At 49.7% G+C, this 24,619-nt stretch overlaps 2 protein-coding genes across 3 annotated transcripts in view; one reads left to right on the top strand and one right to left on the bottom strand.

Annotated features, from left to right (window-relative positions):
- LOC142249800 (uncharacterized) overlaps positions 1-14,872 on the bottom strand; it is a 67,256-nt gene extending 52,384 nt beyond the window's left edge. The window contains 5 exon segments of the mRNA XM_075321690.1: positions 8,680-8,749; positions 9,240-9,329; positions 10,138-12,094; positions 14,213-14,284; positions 14,848-14,872. Coding sequence (XP_075177805.1) covers positions 8,680-8,749; positions 9,240-9,329; positions 10,138-12,094; positions 14,213-14,247 — 2,152 coding nt within the window. The 5' untranslated portion in view covers positions 14,248-14,284; positions 14,848-14,872.
- A 99-nt stretch (positions 14,873-14,971) lies between these two features.
- Positions 14,972-24,029, top strand: MON1A (MON1 vesicular trafficking associated A). 2 transcript variants are annotated; one of them, XM_075321688.1, is made up of 6 exons: positions 14,972-15,079; positions 15,424-15,540; positions 15,613-16,020; positions 16,100-16,865; positions 17,986-18,133; positions 23,257-24,029. In XM_075321688.1, exons 2-6 carry the CDS (start codon positions 15,429-15,431, stop codon positions 23,395-23,397), a joined length of 1,575 nt encoding a protein of 524 aa, XP_075177803.1. In that variant the 5' UTR covers positions 14,972-15,079; positions 15,424-15,428; the 3' UTR covers positions 23,398-24,029. The 2 variants fall into 2 exon arrangements, with proteins under 2 accessions (XP_075177803.1, XP_075177804.1); XM_075321689.1 differs by having other exon boundaries at positions 14,972-15,338.
- Positions 24,030-24,619: the final 590 nt, after the last annotated feature.

Genomic DNA, 24,619 nt, shown 5'->3' with positions numbered 1-24,619 from the left:
TATATATATATATATATATATATATATATATATATATATATATATATATATATATATATATATATATATATATATATATATATATATATATATATATATATATATATATATATATATATATATATATATATATATATATATATATATATATAAAAATTTTTGCCTGTATGTATGCATCCAGCAGCGATGGTGTGTGACCATTACAGGCAGCACATCTGCTAATGGTCTGCAAATCTCCCCACTATGGCCAGCACTGAAAGGTACATTCTTGGGGCTCACAATGCAGCTAGTAGAGAGCTGTTCTGTGCCGACCGTTCCCCGAGCAGAAGAAATCACGTGTGGACAGCCCTGAAATCACTGCTGGCGCCCCCCCACCCCACCCCCGATTTACTGATGTGTCATGTCATGACGACACATCTCTTGACCCAGAAAAACGGATACCAGAGAGTACCAGGAGTGAAGTGTTACTACTACTGTCATTTTACATCATTAGAAAACATTTATAAAATAAAGGGTATATACAGGACTTATATATATTTTTATTTTTTTTTTTTAAATAAAATAAAATGCCCAAGCACTAAGTTGCTACCTACCTACCTGTTGTGCGCGGCGCCGTTCTTCTCCAGCACAGAGCAGTCACAGACTGTCTGCTGGTTATGCAGTGGCTTTGTCAACAGAGTGGAGGCTTCTGCTCAGCAGACAGGCAAGACAGCCAAACTCATGCTAACTGAAAGCCAGCTGCCCTAATTAAGTAGTGGGGAGCAGGCTGTCAGTCAGCAGGACGACCGCAGTCACCACTGTTTACAGAACAGAGTGGATGAGAAGCCACTCTGTTGACGCAACGACAGAAGCAGCAGATGATTCGCCAACAGCACCGGTCTGTGATTGCTCTTTGCCAACAAACATCACCACTTGGCACAACAGGCAGGTAGGTAGCAGCTACTGCCTCTGCTTAGGCACATTTTTTTTTTTTTTTTTTTTTAAAGTCCCAGAAATACCCTTTAAACAGGCAGCTGTAGACAGTCATCCAAAATGTCAGCGTTCTATGTAATTGATAAAGCGTACAAGGCAAATTCTGATGGGGGTCCAAAGACCCCTCTGATTACTTAGTATACTGGTCAGATATGTGCTGCCCAGGAGGCAAAGAGCTGACAGCCTGCACGAGCGTGCACCAAGTGGTGTATGAAGAATGAATTTGAAATGGGTACACCAAAATACTACCAATAACAACCATGGGTGCCACATCATGCAGACAAGAGAATACATATTAAGAGAAGGAAAGAAGCTCTGCCTGTAAACATGTGCACACCAGGAATTGGATATACCAATAAACCTTAAAGGGAACCAGTCACCAGAATTTTCGCTATTAAACTAAAAGATTCCCCTTCTGCAGCTCCTAGGCTGCATTCTAGAAAGGTTCATCTTGCTACTGCCCCCCCTGTCAGACCTAAATAACAACTTTATAAAAGATTACCTTTTGCTATGGTAATGAGGTTTGCTGGCCCCGTGGGTGGGCTGTATTTTGTCAGTTATCCCCCCTCCTACCGCTGTTCGCCGTTCCCCAGTGTTCATTTACATAGATGAGGCCACCACCCTCATGTTCCGCAGTGCTTCGGGAGACTCGCACATGCACAGTGGCACTATCGCGGGACTGAGCACTGTTTTCAAATCGTGAGCGCCGGTGATGTTATTGCGCAGGCGCAAGATTATGGGCGGGTACTTGGATGACGCTGGTGATGACATTCCCAGCGACGCCCATAATCTCGCGCCTGCGCAACAACATCACTGGTGCTTACGATTTGAAAACAGTGCTCAGTCCCGCGATAGTGCCACTGCGCATGCGCGATACTCCCGGAGCACTGTGGAAGATCAGGGCGGCGGCCTCATCTATGTGAATGAACACTGGGGGGCGGCGAACAGACAAAATACAGCCCGCCTACAGGACCAGCAAACCTCATTACCATAGCAAAAGGTAATATTTTATAAAGTTGTTATTTAGGTCTGACAGGGGGGGCCAGTAGCAAGAAGAACCTTTCTAGAATGCAGCCTAGGAGCTGCAGAAGAGGATTCTTTTAGTTTAATAGCAATAATTATGGTGACAGGTTCCCTTTAAAATATGAAACTTTATAAAATGCCAAACACAACAAACAAGGTTAAAAACATTTAAAATAAAACAAAATACCCCCCTAAAGCCCCAATGTAGAACATAGTTGCCATAAGTAATAGCCACAATGGACTGTACAATTATACAGTATAGACCCCAACAGCGATAAATGGCAAAATACAGCATCAGAAAACCCACATTATAAAGAAGGGAATTTTGTTTACTTACCGTAAATTCCTTTTCTTCTAGCTCCAATTGGGAGACCCAGACAATTGGGTGTATAGCTTCTGCCTCCGGAGGCCACACAAAGTATTACACTCAAAAGTGTAAACCCCTCCCCTCTGCCTATACACCCTCCCGTGCATCACGGGCTCCTCAGTTTTGGTGCAAAAGCAGTAAGGAGGAAACTTATAAATTGGTCTAAGGTAAATTCAATCCGAAGGATGTTCGGAGAACTGAAACCATGACCAAGAACAATTCAATCTGAACAACATGTGTACACAAAGAATAACAGCCCGAAGGGCACAGGGGCGGGTGCTGGGTCTCCCAATTGGAGCTAGAAGAAAAGGAATTTACGGTAAGTAAACAAAATTCCCTTCTTCTTTGTCGCTCCATTGGGAGACCCAGACAATTGGGACGTCCAAAAGCAGTCCCTGGGTGGGTAAAAGAATACCTCGTAATATAGCCGTAAAACGGCCCCTTCCTACAGGTGGGCAACCGCCGCCTGAAGGACTCGCCTACCTAAGCTGGCATCTGCCGAGCATAGGTATGCACTAGATAGTGCTCCGTGAAGTCGTGCAGACTCAACCAGGTAGTCGCCTGACACACCTGCTGAGCCGTAGCCTGGTGCAGCAACGCCCAGGACGCACCCACGGCTCTGGTAGAATGGGCCTTCAGCCTTGAAGGAACCGGAAGCCCAGCGGAACGGTAGGCTTCGAGAATTGGTTCCTTGATCCACCGAGCCAAGTTGACTTGGGAGCTTGCGACCCTTTACGCTGGTCAGCGACAAGGACAAGAGCGCATCCGAGCGGCGCAGGGGCGCCGTACCAGAAATGTAGAGTCTGAGTGCTCTCACCAGACCTAACAAGCGCAATCCTTTCCACGTTTGTGAACCGGATGAGACAAAAAGAAGGTAAGAAGGTATCCTGATTGAGATGAACAGAGGATACCACCTTCGGGAGAAATTCCAGCACCGAACGCAGAACCAGCTTGTCCTGGTGAAACACCAGGAAGGGGGACTTTACATGACAGCGCTGCTATGTCCGACACTCTGCGGAGTGACGTGACTGCCACTAGGAAGACCACCCTCTGCGAAAGGCGTGAAAGAGAATATCCCTCATTGGCTCGAAGGGTGGATTCTGAAGAGCCGGTATCACCCTGTTCCGATCCCAGGGTTCCAGCCGACGCTTGTAAGGAGGGACTATGTGGCAAACCCCCTGCAAAAACGAGCGTACCTGAGGGAGTTTGGCTAGACGCTTTTGAAACACAAACACAGAAGCGCCGAAACTTGTCCCTTAAGGGAACCGAGAGACAACCCCTTCTCCATTCCGGATTGAAGGAAGGACAGGAGTGGGCAAGGCGAATGGCCAGAGAGAAAAACTCTGATCAGAGCACCAGGATAAGAAGATCTTCCACGTCCTGTGGTAGATCTTTGGTGGACGTTGGTTTCCTGGCCTGTCTCATAGTGGCAATGACCTCTTGAGATAACCCTGAAGACGCTAGGATCCAGTACTCAATGGCTACGCAGTCAGGTTGAGGGCCGCAGAATTCAGAATGCGTCTGCCGCCAGAGCTCTGTGATCTTGAGAACGTGCCATGAATGCCGGGACCTTGTTGATGTGCCGGGACGCCAATAGGTCGACGTCCGGCTTCCCCCAGCGGCAACAATCTCTTGAAACACGTCCGGTCGAAGAGACCATTCCCCTGCGTCCATGCCCTGGCGACTGAGAAAGTCTGCTTCCCAGTTTTCTACGCCCAGGATGTGAACTGCGGAGATGGTGGAGGCTGTGGCTTCCACCCACAGCAGAATCCGCCGGACTTGCTGGAAGGCTTGCCGACTGCTTGTGCCGCCTTGGTGGTTGATGTATGCCACCGCCGTGGCGTTGTCCGAGTGAATTCGGATCTGCCTGCCTTCCAGCCATGGCTGGAACGCTATTAGGGCTAGAACACTGCCCTTCTCTCCAGAACATTGATCTGGAGGGAGGACTCTGCTGAGTCCATGTACCCTGAGCCCTGTGGTGGAGGAAGACTCCCTGACAGACTCGCGTCCGCCGTGACCACAGCCCAGGATGTGGGCAGGAAGGGTTTTTCCTTCGACAAGAGTGGGAAGAAGCCACCACTGAAGGGAGGCCATGGCTGCCCGAGCAGGAGCAACGTTCTTGTCGAGGGACGTCGAATTGCTGTCCCATTTGCGGAGAAAGTCCCATTAAAGTGGGCGCAGATGAATCTGTGCAAACGGAGCTGCCTCCATTGCTGCCACCAACTTCTCTAGGAAGTGCATTAGGCGCCTCACGGGTGTGACTGGGCTCGAAGGAACGATTGCACCCCTGTCTGTAGTGAACGCTGTTTGTCCAGCGGAAGCTTCACTATCTCTGAGAGAGTATGAAACTCCATGCCGAGATGTGTCAGTGATTGGGCCGGTGCCAATTTTGAGTTTAGGAAAAATTGATGAACCACCCGAATCTCTGGAGAGTCTCTAGAGCAATGTTCAGTCTGTGTTGGCATGCCATCCGAGAGGGGGCCTTGACCAGCAGATTGCCTGAGAGAGTAGGACCGCTACCACAGTTGTCATGACCTTGGTGAAGGCCCGTAGGGCTGTCACCAGGCCGAAAGTTAGTGCCACGAACTGAAGGTGTTCGTTCCCTATGGCGAAGCGCAGGAAGCGCTGATATTCTGGTACAATCGGCACGTGGAAATAAGCATCCCTGATGTCGATTGATGCTAGGAAACCTCCTTGGGCCATCAAAGGTGATGGCAAGCGGAGAGATTCCATCCGGAACCGTCAGGTTCTCCGTCCGTTGAGCCGTGTGAAGTCCAGAACGGGGCGGAGTGATCCGTCCTATCTGGTACCACGAACAAGCTGGAGTAAAAAGCCGCGACTACGTTCTTGAAGGGGAACGAGGATCGCAACTGCTCCTGCCTTCGGAGTGTTCACCGACTGGAAACATGCATCGGCTCGCTCGGGGGACGGGGATGCTGTGAATCAACGAGTCGGAGGACGAGAACTGAGCTCTATCCTGTGACCGTAAGACAGAATGTCTCCTACATCTGTCTTGGACATGTGGGGACCACTCCCCTGACCTGGACCGCCATGCAGAAAAGGTTCTCTGTGCACGGCGGAGGATAAAAATACCACCGCCTGAGACGTCAAAGACGCTAATTGCGGAGCACAGGATGACCGCATTGATTGAGATAGCCTGGAGTGCCCACCCCTGCAAAGGCTGGGGCAACGGACGCGCCTATGGCTTCCTAGATGGATCCCATTAGGAGTGCTATCTGTCTGTCCGTGGCATTCTTGAGCGTGGACCCGCCAGCCACTGCTACTACTGATCTAGCCGCCAGTCCGAGACTGGAGGGCACCTTATGACACTGAGCCGAAACCTTAACAACGTCAGAGGGGAAGGGACAACGTGTGTTATAAGGCGTTCAGCAAAACGCTTGCCCGGGAAGGTGTGCTTCTGGACAGAATCTGTGAAGCCTTGAGAGCCACGTCCGGACAGAGTCCTGGGTTGCGACCTCCGCCCCATCCTCTAGAGGGTCCTCAAGCTGAGACCCTAGAAGTCGGGGAAGATTCCAAGCAAGGCTGCTTAGCCGGACTGGGACTCCGGTTCGTGCTGGAGTTTACCGCGTACTAACTAGAGGCCACCCCAGGAACACGCTTCGTCGCAGACCGAGGGAGGCCTGGGGCGATCCCGCAGTGCCCGGGGCCTGTGTAAGGGGCCGGTCTGGACTGCAAACTCCTAGTCTCTTAGCCGACCATTTGTCCATAGCCTGAGACATGGATAGTGAAAATGACCCAGAGAGTTTCTCAGCAAAGCTGTAACTCTGTCCCTGCCGCCTGGACAGGGAACGCCGGCGAAGCTCAACCAGTGAAACTGCATTCAAACATTATATAGCCATATATACAGTGTATCACATATACAGTTCATCACTCTAGGGGGCCCAGCATCGAGAAGAAGCCCCCTGGTGTACCGACCCTGAAGCAGTATGTGCTGCTGAAAACATGGCTGTCGGCGTGTACAGTGGAGGGGGGAGCCGTGGGCGTAACCCCAAAAGTGCAGGAATCTGGTGCCCTGAGCGAAACGTGAGGGAGGCGGAGGACAGCCAAGTGTGCTCCAGCCGTCACTGCTAGCCTCCGACTGACCGTCCCGCCCTTCCCCCTGACTGGCAGGGCCAGGAACGAGAGTTTAAGGCGCTAGGCTGCAAAAGCCGGGAACTAAAAGTTACAGACCGTGGCCGGCAAGCAGGCGCGGTAGTCGCCAAGTCTGAGGCGAAGCTGCTCTCTGCACCGTCCCCAAGGGGACACTGAGTCCTTGAGGGGGATCAGTTCCGTAGCGTGATTAGTGAGGGGGGCGGAGGACAGCGAAGTGTGCTCCGGCCCTCACTGTCGGCGTCAGCCCGACTGTCCCGCCCTTCCTCCTGACTGGCAGGTCCGGGGGTGGTATAATGATTGAACAGTGCCCGGGGCTGGACTGTAAGGCTTCTCTAGGAGTAGCCAAAAAACAACAGTGCGACCATACAACAAGTATATATATATATATATATATATATATATATATATATATATATATATATATATATATATATATATATATATATATATATATATATATATATATATATATATATATATATATATATATATATATATATATATATATATATATATGTACCCTTCGGCACTCAGTGGGGCCAGCACCTCAGGTGCTGCTTACCGACCGCTCACAGCGGTTGTGTGATCACCAGAATCCGTGCCCGGGCCCCCTGATGTTGTCTCTCCTCTCCAGCGTCAGAAGTGCTGACAGTAATGGCTGCCGGCGTTCTGTGGGGAGGAGGGGGCCGTGGGCGTGCCCTAGAAAGTGCGGGGAATCTAGTGCCCCACTGTGCTGAGTGAGGGGGGAGGAGGATACAGAGTATGCTCCAGCCCTCAGTGCTGCCGTCCTGTGCAGCGTCCCGCCCTTCCCCTGACTGGCAGGCCTGTGGGCGGGAATAAGCGAAACTAGGCCGCAAAAGCCGGGGACTAAAGTTATAAGCGCGGCCGGCAAATAAGCACGGTCGGCGCGGTAGTCCCCGGCGCACTAACACACCCAGCAGTGCTGCAGTGTGTATGGCACAAGCGCTCCATGCGTGGTCCCCACGGGGACACAGAGTACCTCACAGTAGCAGGGCCTTGTCCCTGACGATACCCGGCTCCTGTCCAGCAGATTTCCCAGGGGCTGCGGAGGGAGCACGGTCCCAGTGCCTGGAGACCGATTAGGATCCCACTTCACCCAGAGCCCTAAAGGGATGGGGAAGGAAAACAGCATGTGGCTCCTGCCTATGTACCCGCAATGGGTACCTCAACCTTAACAGCACCGCCGACCAGAGTGGGGTGAGAAGGGAGCATGCTGGGGGCCCTGTTATGGGCCCTCTTTTCTTCCATCCGACCTAGTCAGCAGCTGCTGCTGACTAAGATGTGGAGCTATGCGTGGATGTCAGCCTCCTTCGCACAAAGCAAAAAAACTGAGGAGCCCGTGATGCACGGGAGGGTGTATAGGCAGAAGGGGAGGGGCTTTACACTTTTGAGTGTAATACTTTGTGTGGCCTCCGGAGGCAGTAGCTATACACCCAATTGTCTGGGTCTCCCAATGGAGCGACAAAGAAATATATTATATTATAATATAATATATTTTATAATGTGGGTTTTCTGATGCTGTATTTTGCCATTTATCGCTGTAGTGGTCTATACTGTATAATTATACAGTCCATTGTGGCTATTACTTATGGCAACTATGTTCTCCATTGGGGCTTTAGGGGGGTATTTTGTTTTATTTTAAATGTTTTTAACCTTGTTTGTTGTGTTTTGCATTTTATAAAGTTTCATATTTTAAAGTTTATCGGTATATCCAATTCCTGGTGTGCACATATTTACATGCGGAGCTCCCCCCCCAAGTGGTGTATGAACTCGCCACAAGCACATACTCCACTCCGCCAAGAGCTCCTTCTGGGCAGTGCACATCTTACCAATGTTCTAAGGAATTGGACCAGATTCCTAGGAATCTGCAAAGTTGTAATGTAGGCTGACCGGTAAAAATTATGTTCAGGTTAACAGCTTAAAAAAAAACAACAAAAAAAAAAAAAAGTGAAGGCCTCATCTACATTCTTCTGAGGGCAGCTGCAGGGGCCACCAAATAAACTCAGCACAAAATCATCCGGGCACCAAATGTGGATACTATAAAAAAGGAAGTGTAAATGTTGGGCCATAAACGGTCATTTCCTATCGGCCAGAGATCGGAGGCACTTTATCTCTCTTAAGGATCTGTCGGCTGTCAGGAGGCGGAACGTGTGGACCGATCACGAGAAGCAGACGTCACTAACCTGGAATGTATCCGATGAGGTTCACTCCATGCTGGGGCAGTGGTTGCGCACTAGAGAGCGCCGAGAGAATCTGTGGACGAGAGAAACCATGAGGATGGACAGAACCACATCATATGCCTCATCTATAGGGAGCTCCATCATATGACTCAAATATAGTGATACGAGCCTCTGATGTAGAATGTGAAGCAGCAATTGGGCAGAAATGAACAAGGGCTGATGACAACACGCTGCCATAAGTGACCCCAGAAATCCCCAAATGTCCTAGGCACAAGTCACTGCGCCTTCGGGATCATATTCTTTGCTCATTGACGCTGACTTTGGCATTACTGCAGAGCCAGAACATAATCCTAAATTCTGTCCCATCCATTAAGCTTACCTCGTTCTCACTAGTGGGGTCCTGCCGCAGGTATAAGCCATGATGAGCTCCATGAAGGAGAAACACACACACCCCAACCATGGGTCATCATGAACGGGACACGCACCATCTCTGACACTGACTATTTTTAGCAGCACTTGTGCATTACACCCAGCGGACCCCACCACCCATCAGGTAGACTTACTTCTTCTCTAGATGCTCCAGTAGGAAGACCATCCAGCCATATTATCCTGGTGGCACCATCGGGGACAGTCGTCCGCCTGTAGTCTTTATCCTGGAGGAGGGAAACAATATTAGATAAAGCTCCATAGTCAGCCATTACTTATCTATCCACCATGCTGAACCTTTCTACATCGCTCATTATCAAAAACATCAAAGAAAAAGACAGCAGACTTCCTTACCAACAGCAGGTCACAGTAATAATGCCCTGCAGGATGCATCAGTGCCATGCTGAAGGTGGAGGCAGCACTAATGTAAAATACTAAGGATACAGCACTCCGACTCTTCATGGAGGTCCCCTCCATGAACAGTCGGAGTGTGGTTGTGTCATCAGTATTTTGCATTAGTGCTGCCTCCACCTTCAGCTGTCCCATATTAGACATGCACAGAGAAGAAGCTTGTAGAGGGCACCAGTCACACAGTGATGCACAGTCCGGCCTACAGCCTATTAGTGACGCCCATACTATTAGATCAGATGGCCACCCTGCACTATATAGGTGAACCTCACATGGAAAGCCCCCCCCCCCCCCCCACCCCCCCCAATATACACAGCCAGCACCAAAGGGCCCGGATGCATCCTTCAAAAGATGAAGACTTATAAAATATACGAGGGATTGGTCCATATTTTGGCCAAAATATGAAGCTCACACCCAGTCACAGCTTCCCGTTACCACATTAATTTATCGGACTATGCCACAATATTCCAACTGTACAGGACACATCAGCACTTTACACTACTACACCCATCATGCTCTGCACATGTCCATGCCCCTTCCTCTCCCCCCGCGTATATGTCCACGCAGCCTCCTTTCTATGCCTCTTTATAGGGAAATATAGACTCACACTGATCCTTGCGTCCTTACCTTACTTCCAGGCTGTGTGTCCATCCGAGATTTTTTGTTTGCACCATGACCGACCCTTAGGTCAACATCATTGAAGTCTATGTTCCTGTAGTCAGTGTCCTGCCTGCCAAAAAAATCCAGCGTGGAGGAGTGATCTCCTACTGACTTAACGCTGCTTGTCGCTTGCTGAGACGTTCTGGCCAACGGTGGTTTCTGAGGTGGATGAGCGGACGCTTGCCCCTTGGGTGCAGCATTGACAGCTCCTTTCTCTTGCTCCTGCTGTAATTCCTTTGCTGCCAGTATTAGGAATTCATAGAGCAGGGAGTTCTGGAGGACGTTCGCTGAAGTGGAATCTTTCCCAGCTCGGAAGTCCTCGTCCTTCTTCACATATTTACCTGTACGGAAGTCTTGATCTGCTCCCCCCTGAGCAGATGTCTTACTGCGTAAATCTTGGTCACTAGGACCGAGTTCCTTGCTGTCTGCAGATAATCTCATGACTTTGCTCGGCCTTTCTTTGGTTTCTTGGGTTACAGCTTCTGGCTTGGGTTGACCTCTAAAGTCGACGTCCAGTTTCCCAGGGAAGCTACACTTGTTTACCTCGCTCTGCACTTCCATCTTAGTGGCAGACAGCACCCGCTCCTGACCAAGAGCTTCATTTACCTTGGACGGAGGTGGCATCTGTGGTTTTTCATACAACACGAATGGGTTCCTCTGCTCGGTGCTGGACAGAGGCGTTTGCGCTAGGTCTGGAGTGGCCATTACAGTCTGGAGTGCCTTCGGATTTTTTGCAGCCTTGGGCTGGATTTGTGTCTTCATTGGACCGGGGCTCTTTTTTACACTGGGAACGGCCTCCACACACTCTCTGCTCCGATAGTCTGAATCGGCGCTCTTCTTACCTCGATAATCTGAGTCGACAGTCTCTACATCTCTGTAATCTGAATCAGTGTTATCCCGGCCTCGGTAGTCGGAATCGGATTTCTCTGTCTCCCGGTAGTCTGAGTCACTGCTTATCCCTGGGATCTCCAAGCCTCTATTTTTATAGGCGGGCTGCAATGTCACAGTAGTCTCCAGGTTCCTTTGAGCTACACCGGCTGTCTCCTGCAGGATCGGAGCACTCTGTAAATTCTCCCTGGTATAATCCCCCTCCATATATTCTGTCCCAAGGGCCCTCGTCTCATTATGTGAGTAATCTATGACCAATCGCTCTCCAGTGTCAAAACCTTGTCCTTGGTCCATGTAGTTCACATCCCCGTCCAGCTTGTTGAAACGCATGTCCCGGTCTGCAGATTCTTGATAAAGTGAAGGAGTGCCCCTCTGATTGTACTCCATGGCAGACCTCTCCCTCAGTGCAATGTCGGCGGTCTCCCTATCCTGGTGCTCTCGCAGGACCATTTCATTTCTCTCTTGTTGCTTTAGTAAGATGTCCAGCACAGATTCGACTTTCTGCCTGTTTTGTGCCAGCACCTCCTGCTCTCGGAGCACCATCTCTTCCTGCACTCGCCTCTTGTACTCCATGCTCCCTCGCTCTCTACAAAAAGGAGGTGGTGGAAGTCTTTCTCTGTATGCGATGGCATGTCCTGTCTCACATCTGTAATCCACGTCAGGTAGCCCTCTCTGATCCAACATGGATGTTTCCCTATCTCTATAGTCCATATCTGGGGCTAAACGGGCCCTGAACTCATTTTCTGAGGTGCCCATCTCCCTATAGCGTATGTCCATCACCTCCTGGTCTCTGTAAGTCATATCCCTGTAGCTCATGTTAGATCTCGCCCTCCAAGATTGCAGCTCATCTTCAGCCATCGTTGTGTCCTCTTCCCATTGCTCATCCATATCCACGTCTCTGTGCATGAAAGCCGCCCTCGGGCCACCAAATCGGTTATTAGGAAATCTGGGTCCATCCTGAAAATGATGACTGCCCCGCATTCTCGGTTGGGAGCCTGGGGCTATTAGGGGTGGAATGGATTCTCCGTGGTGCCCCCTGTAAAAGAAGGACCAAAACTTACATTAAAAATAGTAGACAGCATTTTAGAGGAGTAGCAGTCGCCTGTATATAAGTGGAGTCCTTTATTATATTAGTGGATTAATAGTGCAGTCATCGTCTCATGACGAGGGCACGGATGTATTTTTTACCTGTAAAGTTTTATGGAGTTCAATATGAAGAGCTCATGAAATCCTCCAGGAGATCTGCTCTACACATTGTGGATCTGCTCTATGGTCTGCAGATTGTGCTGCCAATGGCTTTAATGGGGTTGTCACCTTTCAGTAAACATTTCCCAATGTGTACAGTTTGTTGTAAAAAAAAAAAAAAAAAAAAAAAAAAATAAAAACCTTTGCTTTACTCCCTTTCCTGGTTTCCAGCCCTACTCTGTTACTTGGCTGCAGCGGTCATGTCATATTGATTTTGCTGCCAAGTAACAGAGACTGGGGCAAAGGTTGGACACTGAGCAATAGGACCCTGCAGAGTTAATAAAAGCAGTTTTTTTGAACAAACATTACTCATCAAGAAAAGTTTTTTGAAAGGCACTAATCCCTTAACGCACCACTCCAGCATTATTGTTTGTTTTTTTTAAAATTCAGCACTGGATTGGTATTTGTAAGTCTCCTGCCCCGTCTTATACTCACCTGCTGCCGTCTACATCTTTTTCCAGCGTTTCTCCAGTCGGTCATCGGTGATTTGTGACCTGCCGGTAGCTACAGTGTTTCATGGATCGTGCCGGAGGTCATAACTCAAATCAAGTCTAAGAGAGTCATTCTGGCTATCATAGACTTCGATTGCGCGCTTGTGGCGTAACTTCTGACTTCCGGCCAGTCAAAAATTACGGCCACAAGATGGTGCTGCGGGACCCGAGCAGTGGCGAAAAAGGATGACCCTGCAGGAGGGTTAGCATAATACAGGGGGCGAGAACTTATATATAAAGCGCCACTCCAAGTCTTAAAAAAAAAAAAATTGATAAGAGTGGCGCTTTCAAGGAGTTGTCCCACAAACATTTATTACACATGATGAGGAGAGGCGATATCTTTATGATCACCGAGGGTCTCACTAATAAGAACGGAGGTTGTTCGGTGCCCTGTGTGACTGGAGCCGCCGTGAGCATGTGCGGCCACCTCTTCTATATACCGTGAATAGACGCACATGCTCACTACCGCTCCAATCAGACAGGCCATTGTGACAAACCCCGTACTCTGATCAGTTGCCCCCACCGGTGAACAGACATTTAACAGACTTTTAATGATTGTTGTACGTATACCCTCTTTCACTTGTAAAGCGCCATGGAATAAATGGCGCTATAATAAATAATAATAATATCACATATCCTGTGCAGAAATGAGAAACATATAGCTTGTATGACAACCCATAATATACTGCACCGTTACAGGGGGCTGCTCTTCACATGCCCCTCTGGGCCCCAGCTCAGCGACGCCCCTCCAGGCTTGAGTTCTGCACAGTTGAGGGTGACCAGAGATGTCTGGCTGCACATTTTGATAACTACGCCAGATGATTTCTCAGTCACAGACGATAACTAGAAAGACAGAAGTGACCCAACAACTCCAGGAATGAACAGTCACGAGCCAAAGGTGAAGTTTCTGATCCAGGGCCTGGAGGGGAAATCTGAAGATCGGACCCCGAGGAATCACCGACCATAGTAGACTGGTGGTAAAACAGGTGGTCCACTGAAAGAAGTGACAGGGAAGAAGGCGCCCACCAGCTGACTTGGTGATGGCAGTGCAAGACTCTCCAGTGTAAGCAATGACTCCTTGTTCTTTGGTCACCGGATGGTCACGGTGCCATTGGTCACCTGACCACTGCAGCCAATCACACGTCTCAGTGGTGACCCAAGAGGAGACAGCCATTGCTGCTCCAGAGACCCCCGGAGTGGAGCCAGGAGGAGGCGACATTTTATTAACCACTTCTTCTGGGTAGACGTTGTGTTACTGCCGGACAGCCCCTTTACCTCTGGCTGTTGCTGCCGCAGGACCCCTAGTCGTATTTCACACCAGGGACCGGCGCCGCAATATTATATATATATATTTGGCGTGTGTGTGTGTGTGTGTGTGTGTGTGTGAACCCATACACCTGTTGTATAAACGATCTCACCGGAATCCGGGTGGCTGCCGCGAGTTGTCCCACATCCTCGCCGTCCGAGGGTCGCGTCACCTGAAGAGGAATCTGCGGAGAAAACAGACAGCTCAGCGAGCTTCAATATGCGCTACTGACTAAACCTGTATCACATGGTACATCCAATATGGCCGCCTCTCATCATGTCAGCAGTGATATATCATCCCTGAGATATAACAAGTCAGGCTCCGCCCACAAGCACAGGACAAGAAGGTGGAGCACAATGATCGCCAAGGGGGCGGCACCATAACCAAAGTCACTGCCATTTCCTGTATTCTAGACAAAATGACAGAAAAAAGTCTTAAAAAAAACCCTCAAGAACAAGAGGCAAGAATTCAACAATAGCAGTAGACAGGTGAGGGGAGCCTGGAATAATATGGAATAGGACGAGCACTGCGGGGACAACATTGCCCAGCAACGCCGGGAAAAGAGCTCCCGGCATGCTCTGCTCCCGACCTAAATTATACGAGCGGGCGGCTGCGGGTCTGTGTCCGGTGGAATCACAACCTCCAGGTTCACCTGAGATTATGAGGTAGAACTACAAGCCCCAGCAGCAGCAGGACCCCTCCGAACGGCCCTGTCTCCGTCCACGTCGCGCCGCCTCAGCTCCTCACCGTCTCTCCGTCTCACAAGCGGACAGAAGACACTTCCGCTCTAGAGCGGAAATACGTCTTTGCCCCTCCCCCGCTACGTCACGGGAACTGCAGTCTTCGCGCTTCAAAAACAAGGTAGACAGCGTTGTTGGAACTACAACTCCCGAAAGGCAGCGCGCTACTAGGAGCGGGGAATGTCGGGAAATGTAGTCTACTCTCCGCGGAGGAGAGGCGCGGCGGAAAGCTGGAAATTGTGAGGGCCGTTCACGGCATGCTGGGCGCAGTAGTGCCACTGTTAGGCTCTGAGTGGGCCGTACATTGTATATAATGCTGTTATAAGGGGTCTGTTTGTGGTGAATGCAGGGGTGGCGCCCACTCCCAGCCAACCTCCTAAGTGGCACCAAGACTATGGATGTGCTGGGACTTGTAGTGCTATAGTCAGAGTCTAGAGGCCTTGATTCTGACCCCGCGACTGTAGCCGGGGGAAGCCTTGCTCTGCAGTCACTGCCTATGTGAGTGCTGAATGCTGGGAGTTGTAGTCCAGTACAGGCTAGCAGTGATTTTCTGACCTGCGGTAACTGTTTTTCTCTGGTGCAGAGCTCATGGCTTCAGACGTGAATAAACGCTGGGATGGCGCGATGGCGACGTCTGCAGAGCAAGGCTGTGAGCGTTGTGAGAACCCAGCCCCCGCATTGGTCCAGGGGACGGAGCCGGGTGAGTGTCAGCTCTGCAGCCCGCCATCTGCAGCACAGACAGGCAATCTCTGACCACCGCCGCTCTCCGCAGGGGCCGGCCAGGATGAGGCCATGTTTGTCCACGCTCAGTCCTACGAGGACCTCTCTGGAGAGGTGGAGGTGACGTCCGGGCCTGAGAGAGACACAGAGAGCATGGAGGAGATCACGGAGGACTTCAGTAAGCTGAGCACGCAGCTGAGCGTCAGCTCCACCCACAGCGACGAGTCTGCCGGGGACGAGGACTCTGTGCTGCCCGCTAGCCACGAAGGGGACGGAGGCGGACCGCTACCAGATGACTGGTACCAGCACCAGAAGCACGTGTTTGTGCTGAGCGAAGCAGGGAAGCCAGTGTATTCTCGCTATCGGTCAGAGGAGGCACTGTCCAGCACGGCCGGGGTCATGATGGCGCTCGTATCATTTCTGGAGACTGACAAGAATGCCATCAGGTCCATCCATGCAGGTATCTGGTGTGGGGGGTGCCCCTGACTCCTGGGGGTCTATACGCTCTATCTGTATTATGTGCTGCCTTCCTCTTGCAGATGGCTACACGGTGGTGTTTGTGCGGCGCTCCCCGCTAGTCCTGGTCTCCGTGTCACACACGCGGCAGTCAGAGCAGGAGATGGCGCAGGAGCTGCTGTACGTTTACTACCAGGTTGTCAGCCTGGTTACTGGGACTCAGCTCCACCACCTGTTCCAGCAGCGACCCAGCTACGACCTGCGGCGGCTGCTCTCTGGCTCTGAGCGCATCACGGACAACCTGCTAACCGCCATGGACACGGATCCCAGCTTCCTTCTGGCCGCCGTCCGCTGTCTGCCTCTGACCTCAGCCCTGCGGGACGCAGCCACGTACTGTCTGCAGCAGGCCAAGGCCCGGAGCCTGGTGTTCTCCATCCTGATGTCTCAACAGCAGCTGGTCACCTTGGTCCGGAGGAAGGATCAGTACCTGCATCCCATAGATATCCACCTGCTCTTCAACCTGGTCACCTCCTCCAGCTCCTTCCGGGAGGGTGAGGCATGGACGCCCGTGTGTCTCCCAAAGTTTAACCCGTCTGGCTTCTTCCATACTCACATCTCATACCTGAGCCACAAGCCGGAGCTGCTCCTCCTGATGGTGTCCACCGACCGCGAGGACTTCTTCACTGCCTCTGACTGCAAGAGGAAGATCGTGGAGCGCCTGGAGAAGCGCGGGACCTGGGCGCCACTGAAGGAGGCCCTGACCAACTCACCATACGATGCTGCACAAGTCGGAATCCCGGAACTGAGACATTTCCTCTACAAATCCAAGAGCTCCGGGCTCTTCACCAGGTGAGAATGATGGAGATCAGTGGTGCCCAGTATCAGACGGCAGAAACTGCTGCCGCCTCCGTGCCCTGCGGGATGTTACTACATAAGATTTTCCATTCATTCTCCAACTTTCTGATACACTGATTCAAGAGGTCTTCTTGCTGTGAACCCTGTCCTGACCTAGTTTTCCCTCTGGTGGGGGTTTGTTACAATGTGTTAGTCTAAAGCCTGCTTTACACCTTACGATCCAGCATACGATATCGTATGCGATCGTACCTGCCCCCATCGTATGTGCGGCACGTTCAATTTGTTGAATGTGGCGCACAAACGATTAACCCCCGTCACACGTACTTACCCGTCCATACGACCTCGTTGTGGGTGGCGAACGTCCACTTCCTGGAGTGGGAGGGACGTTCGGCGTCACAGCAACGTCACGCTGCAGCCGGCCAACAGAAGTGGAGGGGCGGAGCTGAGCGGGACGTAAACATCCCGCCTACCTCCTTCCTTCCGCATTGTGGGCCGGGAGCCGCAGGACGTAGATCTGTTCATTGTACCCGGGGTAGCACACATTGTAGTGTGTGACACCCCAGGAACAATCTGATGTGCAATTCTAGAGAAATGAACAATGTGCGTGCGATGAACGTTTTACCGTTCAATCGCACGTACCTGTCACACACTGCAATGTACCTTACAATGCCGGATGTGCATCACTTACGACGTGACCCCGCCGACACATTGTAAGATACATTACAGCGTGTACAGCGGGCTTAAGCTGTCCTCTATGATGGCAAATGACCCAGACTTCTGATTGATACAGGTTACCTGGACTTCTACATTGTGACAAACTCTCGGCAGACTTGTGCCGCTGCTGTGGATGCAGCCTAGCTGTCTGCATTACAAAGTCAGGACAGCCTTTGGCCTATAGATGTAAATACAAATGTTCCAGTTCACTGACAGCAAGCAGAGACTAAAGCACAAAGTCTGTTAGGAATCTGAGACATCCTTCACTCACAGTGATGGAGCGCTGTGTGCAGAAGAGTAGATACTGGCCCTTTTAAGTTGGTCAGACACTCGATATTTAGCATAGATCGCTGGTGATATTAGGGTTAATTTTCCTGATGTTCATGTGATGTCTCCACAGTCCGGCGATGGCCGCTCCCTACAACACGGAGGGAGAACAGAAGCGCCTGGTGTCGCTGTACCAGTACCTGCACGGACGAGCGCACTGCAGCACCCGCCCGCTCACCACCATCTACCATGTCGGGCCCCAAGAGAACATCCTGGCCTGGGTGAGTAGCAGGAGCCCGGAGGGGCCGCTCCCGGCTGGCGTCCACTGCTGCAGCTTCATTGTACATTTCACATCTCCATTTCTCACCATGTTCAAGACCTCTGCTTGCTGTTAGTAAATTTTAGTATTGAGGTTGAGCACAGTGTCCTGGCCAAATCCACCTGATGCGTGGCTCCTTTTTTAAATCAGGTTCATTTTTAATTAACAGCAAAATTATATAACACATAAAAAATAAATTCCCCCATAAAAACATCACAGAGAGGGGGAAAACCTTTAGTCAGTAAGAAAAAACCACACAAATTACATAATAAACAATGCATCTGGAGTCCACGTCTCACTTCAATATGGGTCACAAACTACATATCATTTACAAATATATTCCTCATCGTGTAAGTTACCCAGTATATCTGTGTATGTATGTATATGTGTGTGTAATATAAATATATATATATATATATATATATATATATATATATTATACCGTATTTTTCGCTTTATAAGACGCACCTGATTATAAGACGCACCCCCAAATTTGGTGAAGGAAAAGAGAATTTTTTTTTTTAAATATTAAATGGGGTCCATCTTATAATGCCAGTGTACCTCTAACAAATCATATAGGGTATATGTCCCTCATAGCCCCCCATCCTAAAATTAGCCCCCTTAATCTGGATATGGCCCCCTTATATTGAATATAGCCCACTTGTGATGGCACACGTTCCCCTGTGCTGCCTATGGTCCCCTATGGATTGCACACGTTCCCGTTTTAGATAACGCCCCCATGCTGCTGCCCATGGCCCCTATAGATCGCACAAGTCCCCCTGTGTTAGATATCGCCCCCATAGTGCTGCCCATGGCCCCTATATAGATCGCACAAGTCCCCCTGTGTTAGATATCGCCCCCATAGTGCTGCCCATGGCCCCTATAGATCGCACAAGTCCCCCTGTGTTAGATATCGCCCCCATAGTGCTGCCCATGGCCCCTATATAGATCGCACAAGTCCCCCTGTGTTAGATATCGCCCCCATAGTGCTACCCATGGTCCCTATAGATCGCACAAGTCCCCCTGTGTCAGATATGGCCCCTAGGCTGCTGCCCAAAGTAAAATAAAACCCTCTTTCCTTACCTCCTCCAGCGCTGATCTCCCTCCTGTCTGGCTCCGTGCTTCTGTTCTTCCACTTCCTGGTTCATAGTGCGGTCCTGTGATCGGCACAGCAGGCTGAGCTCTCTGCCTGCCTGATCACAGTGGAAGCAGGGACACGGGGAGAAACGCTGCAGGGGTAAGTAAAGCTTTTTTTATTTTAGAATGAGCAGCAGCCTGGGGGCCAAATCTAACACAGGGGCGGGCATGTGCGATCACACTGGGACGCAGGCTCATATAATATGCACCGCTGCCCCAGCCCCTCACTGCGTGCGATTTCAGCACCATTGGAGATGGACAGCGGCTGTGCATATTATATGAGCGGGTGCAGGAGATCAAAGGCTGCAGCCCACAGCGTTCCCCTGTGCTCCAGAGCTGCTGCCCCCACCTCCCCTGGACGCTGCAGTGTACATATATATACACCCCCCCCCCCCCCGTATATTCGGCTTATAAGATGCACCCCCTACTTTCCCCCAAAATTTGGGGGAACAAAAGTGCGTCTTATAAAGCGAAAAATACGGTATATATATATATATATATATATATATATTATTATTATTATTATTATTTATTATTATAGCGCCATTTATTCCATGGCGCTTTACAAGTGAAAGGGTATACGTACAACAATCATTAACAGTACATAACAGACTGGTACAGGAGGAGAGAGGACCCTGCCCGCGAGGGCTCACAGTCTACAGGGAATGGGTGATGGTACGATAGGTGAGGACAGAGCTGGTTGCGCAGTGGTCTACTGGACTGAGGGCTATTGCAGGTTGTAGGCTTGTTGGAAGAGATGGGTCTTGAGGTTCCTCTTGATATATATATATCAGTGCCTACAAGTAGTATTCAACCCCCTGCAGATTTAGCAGGTTTACACATTCGGAATTAACTTGGCATTGTGACATTTGGACTGTAGATCAGCCTGGAAGTGTGAAATGCACTGCAGCCAAAAAGAATGTTATTTCTTTTTATTTTTTTTTTTTTTAATTGTGAAAAGTTTATTCAGAGGGTCATTTATTATTCAACCCCTCAAACCACCAGAATTCTGTTTGGTTCCCCTAAAGTATTAAGAAGTATTTCAGGCACAAAGAACAATGAGCTTCACATGTTTGGATTAATTATCTCTTTTTCCAGCCTTTTCTGACTAATTAAGACCCTCCCCAAACTTGTGAACAGCACTCATACATGGTCAACATGGGAAAGACAAAGGAGCATTCCAAGGCCATCAGAGACAAGATCGTGGAGGGTCACAAGGCTGGCAAGGGGTACAAAACCCTTTCCAAGGAGTTGGGCCTTCCTGTCTCCACTGTTGGGAGCATCATCCGGAAGTGGAAGGCTTATGGAACTACTGTTAGCCTTCCACAGCCTGGACAGCCTTTGAAAGTTTCCACCCGTGCCGAGGCCAGGCTTGTCCGAAGAGTCGAGGCTAACCCAAGGACAACAAGGAAGGAGCTCCGGGAAGATCTCATGGCAGTGGGGACATTAGTTTTAGTCAATACCATAAGTAACGTACTCCACCGCAATGGTCTCCATTCCAGACGAGCCCGTAAGGTACCTTTCCTTTCAAAGCGTCATGTCAAGGCTCGTCTACAGTTTGCTCATGATCACTTGGAGGACTCTGAGACAGACTGGTTCAAGGTTCTCTGGTCTGATGAGACCAAGATCGAGATCTTTGGTGCCAACCACACACGTGACGTTTGGAGACTGGATGGCACTGCATACGATCCCAAGAATACCATCCCTACAGTCAAGCATGGTGGTGGCAGCATCATGCTGTGGGGCTGTTTCTCAGCCAAGGGGCCTGGCCATCTGGTCCGCATCCATGGGAAGATGGATAGCACGGCCTACCTGGAGATTTTGGTCAAGAACCTCCGCTCCTCCATCAAGGATCTTAAGATGGGTCGTCATTTCATCTTCCAACAAGACAACGACCTAAAGCACACAGCCAAGAAAACCAAGGCCTGGTTCAAGAGGGAAAAAATCAAGGTGTTGCAGTGGCCTAGTCAGTCTCCTGACCTTAACCCAATTGAAAACTTGTGGAAGGAGCTCAAGATTAAAGTCCATATGAGACACCCAAAGAACCTAGATAATTTGGAGAAGATCTGCATGGAGGAGTGGGCCAAGATAACTCCAGAGACCTGTGCCGGCCTGATCAGGTCTTATAAAAGACGATTATTAGCTGTAATTGCAAACAAGGGTTATTCCACAAAATATTAAACCTAGGGGTTGAATAATAATTGACCCACACTTTTATGTTGAAAATGTATTAAAATTTAACTGAGCAACATAACTTGTTGGTTTGTAAGATTTATGCATCTGTTAATAAATCCTGCTCTTGTTTGAAGGTTGCAGGCTCTAACTTATTTGCATCTTATCAAACCTGCTAAATCTGCAGGGGGTTGAAGACTACTTGTAGGCACTGTATATATGTGTGTATATATGTATGTATGTATGTGTGTGTGTGTATATATATGTGTGTATATATATATTTATTCCAGCAATATGCATATCACCCTATTCGAGTAAATTTGCTAACCGGTTAGAAGGACCTGATCACCCGCACTGTCCTGCAGGAACGCCGAGGAGGGAAGGCCTGGGGTATCCAACCATGCACCCCAGATCTTATAGAACTTCTTCAATGTATTCTTTTAAGGTATACTCCTCTTTCCCTAAGATCCCCGATGACCAGAGGTGTAGGGTCCAACCAGTGGTAAGCCAACAATTTAATGGCCTGGTACAAGAAACGTGTAATACCGACCATTACCGGTGAACTCAAGTCCGCCCCCCCCCCCCCCTTCCAGTGGACCCAGGATACATATAATAGGTCTTGGCTGTAGACTGATATTGAAAACTTGTCTAACCAATTCTAGTACCGCCCTCCAGTAATCTTCAATATTCCCACAGGACCACATCATATGCATCAGATTAGCACCCTCCTGCCCGTACCTAGGACACAGATCATCCGTCCAGACCCCTATCTTATGCAATAGACTAGGTGTCCTATATACTCCTCTATGCAACAGGAATAGCTGTGACAGTCGTTGGCTTTCGGCTACAGCAAGGCTTGGAGTGTGAGACAGGACCTCACCCCACTGTTCCTCTGTCATAGTGCCTCAGGCTGCTTTCACACATCCGGTTTTTGCAGTGCAGCACAATCCTGCTCAAAAACCTATGCGGCGAAAAAAACGGATCCGTCACATACGTTTTTCCATGCGGCCCGTCCATTTTTTGACGGATGCGGCTTGATACTGAGCATGCGCAGTTCAAAAAAACGCATCCGGCGTCCATAAGCTTGCATTGTAAATCGCGCCGGATCCGGCGCAATGCGGGGGGGGTTTTTCGCCGCAGACAAAAACGTTCACTTGGACGTTTCATGCGGCATATTTAGCCGATGCGGTAGCCGGATCTGGCAAAAACCGGACGCAACGCAAGGCCATGTGGCACAATCCGGCGCTAATAAGTCTATGTGGAAGAACCGCACCCGGCAGCAAAAAAAAACGGATGCGGTTTTCACGCAAAGCGCCGTATTGTGCCGCACAGCAAAAACCGGATGTGTGAAAGCAGCCTAAGTCCCTCTCCCACTTCTCTCTAGCCTGAAAAGGGAATTTGTCGAGGTATCTTGATAACATTACTGTATATAACCTAAAAATAATACCATAGGAGCGGTCAGATGTTAACAAATGAGTAAGAGTGTGATTCCGCTCTATCCTAGTGTCCATACGACGTTGATACGTGGCTCCTAACGAGACGCTGAGACTCTGGAACAAAGACTGTTTATATTTATTAACTGCAAGCAGAGGTATTGTAAGCTGAAGCCTTCATGATTCATGCAATGGTTGCATAGGCTGCATTGCTCTAACTTGAAGTAACATCTATGGCAGCTGTGTCTCCTGCCACGTGGTACACTGCCCAGTGCTTCCTTGGAGTCCTGCATCAATATGGAGGCAGATGTGCGCAGTGTCTCATACCCACGTTTCTCCGCAGGTGACCGAGGCCTTTGAACTCTACGTCTGCTTCAGCCCTCTGGGGACCAAGTCTTCTGCTGTGAACTGCGTCTCCCGTCTTCTGCGCTGGATCCGGAAAGAGGAGGAGAATCTGTTCATTCTGAGCTCCCCCACATACTGAGGCCATGCCACCCAAAGTGCTACGACCAAAGAAGTGGAGCCTCCACCCTGCGGTATCTCCATGTGCACGGACCACGCACCAAAAATGGAGCAGTGGAGCCTCCGCAGGGATCCCCGTACCAAAAGTGGAGCAGTGGAACCCTCTACAGGGACCCTACACTAAACGCGAGGCAGCAGAGCATCATCAGGGATGTTTATAAACTGTATCTGATCCGTCATCGGGTATTTCTGCTGCGCTGGATGCAGAAACTTTACAGTGAACACTACGTTAAAACTGGAGCAGCGCTCCGTGTTCTGCCATAGTCATTCCCCACCTGTCACTCGCCTATGAACACTGTACACAAGAGGGGCAGAGGCAGTCATTTTGTCTGTAACCCCACCTAATGTTACATGTTCTGTGATCTGACTGGAGTATAAGATGTAAGAGCAGAATAGTGACCGCAGCTCTGGGTGTTACTGGAGTATTGGACAAGATGTAAGAGCAGAATAGTGACCGCAGCTCTGGATGTTACTGGAGTATTAGACAAGATGTGAGAGCAGAATAGTGACCGCAGCTCTGAATGTCACTGTGTCATAAGATAGTGAGGATAGCATGTATCCATAATCATCCATAAATCTAATTAATTTACAAGAGCTCTGCTTGCTGTCCGTTCATAGTAACACTCCAGCTGCGCACTTGTCCTGCACTGATGGCTGTGCCATAATTGTTCATCATCCACATTCGGTGCACATATTTATGGTTCTGGATTTTGCAGGAATGTCACAGGACCGACCTTCCACGCAGCGAGCACTTCCCTGCATGTCCATGTATAGGGCTCCTGTCACCAGCTCCCTGCTGCTGCTCTGCGTAGGGACTGGGTCTGGTGAGGGTGCACTTATTGTTCTTCTGGCAGTTTTCATTAACCATCCTGCATCTGTAGCGGTGCTGTAGTTATGAGTGGCAGCATCAAGATCCCCCGACAATCAGAGCAGCATCTCAAAAGTATGGAAGATAACCAGGGATTATATGAAAATGTCCCCAAAAGAAAGCAAATTACCCCATGCTAGAATCAGAGTCTCTGGCTGCAGGAGACCGTATCATTACCACCAATGTGAACCGAGCATGGAGGCAGCTTCAGGGTTCTGGTGTTCATTTTTGGAGAAACACAGCCTCTTTGGGTTCTGACTTTCAGAGGCCAATACCATACACTGTACGGATGAGGCTGCTTGTGGGGACTGTTAGA

Source organism: Anomaloglossus baeobatrachus, chromosome 8, assembly GCF_048569485.1.
Source record: "Anomaloglossus baeobatrachus isolate aAnoBae1 chromosome 8, aAnoBae1.hap1, whole genome shotgun sequence".
Taxonomy (NCBI): Eukaryota; Metazoa; Chordata; class Amphibia; order Anura; family Aromobatidae; genus Anomaloglossus; species Anomaloglossus baeobatrachus.
This window is presented reverse-complemented; position numbering and strand designations above follow the sequence as displayed.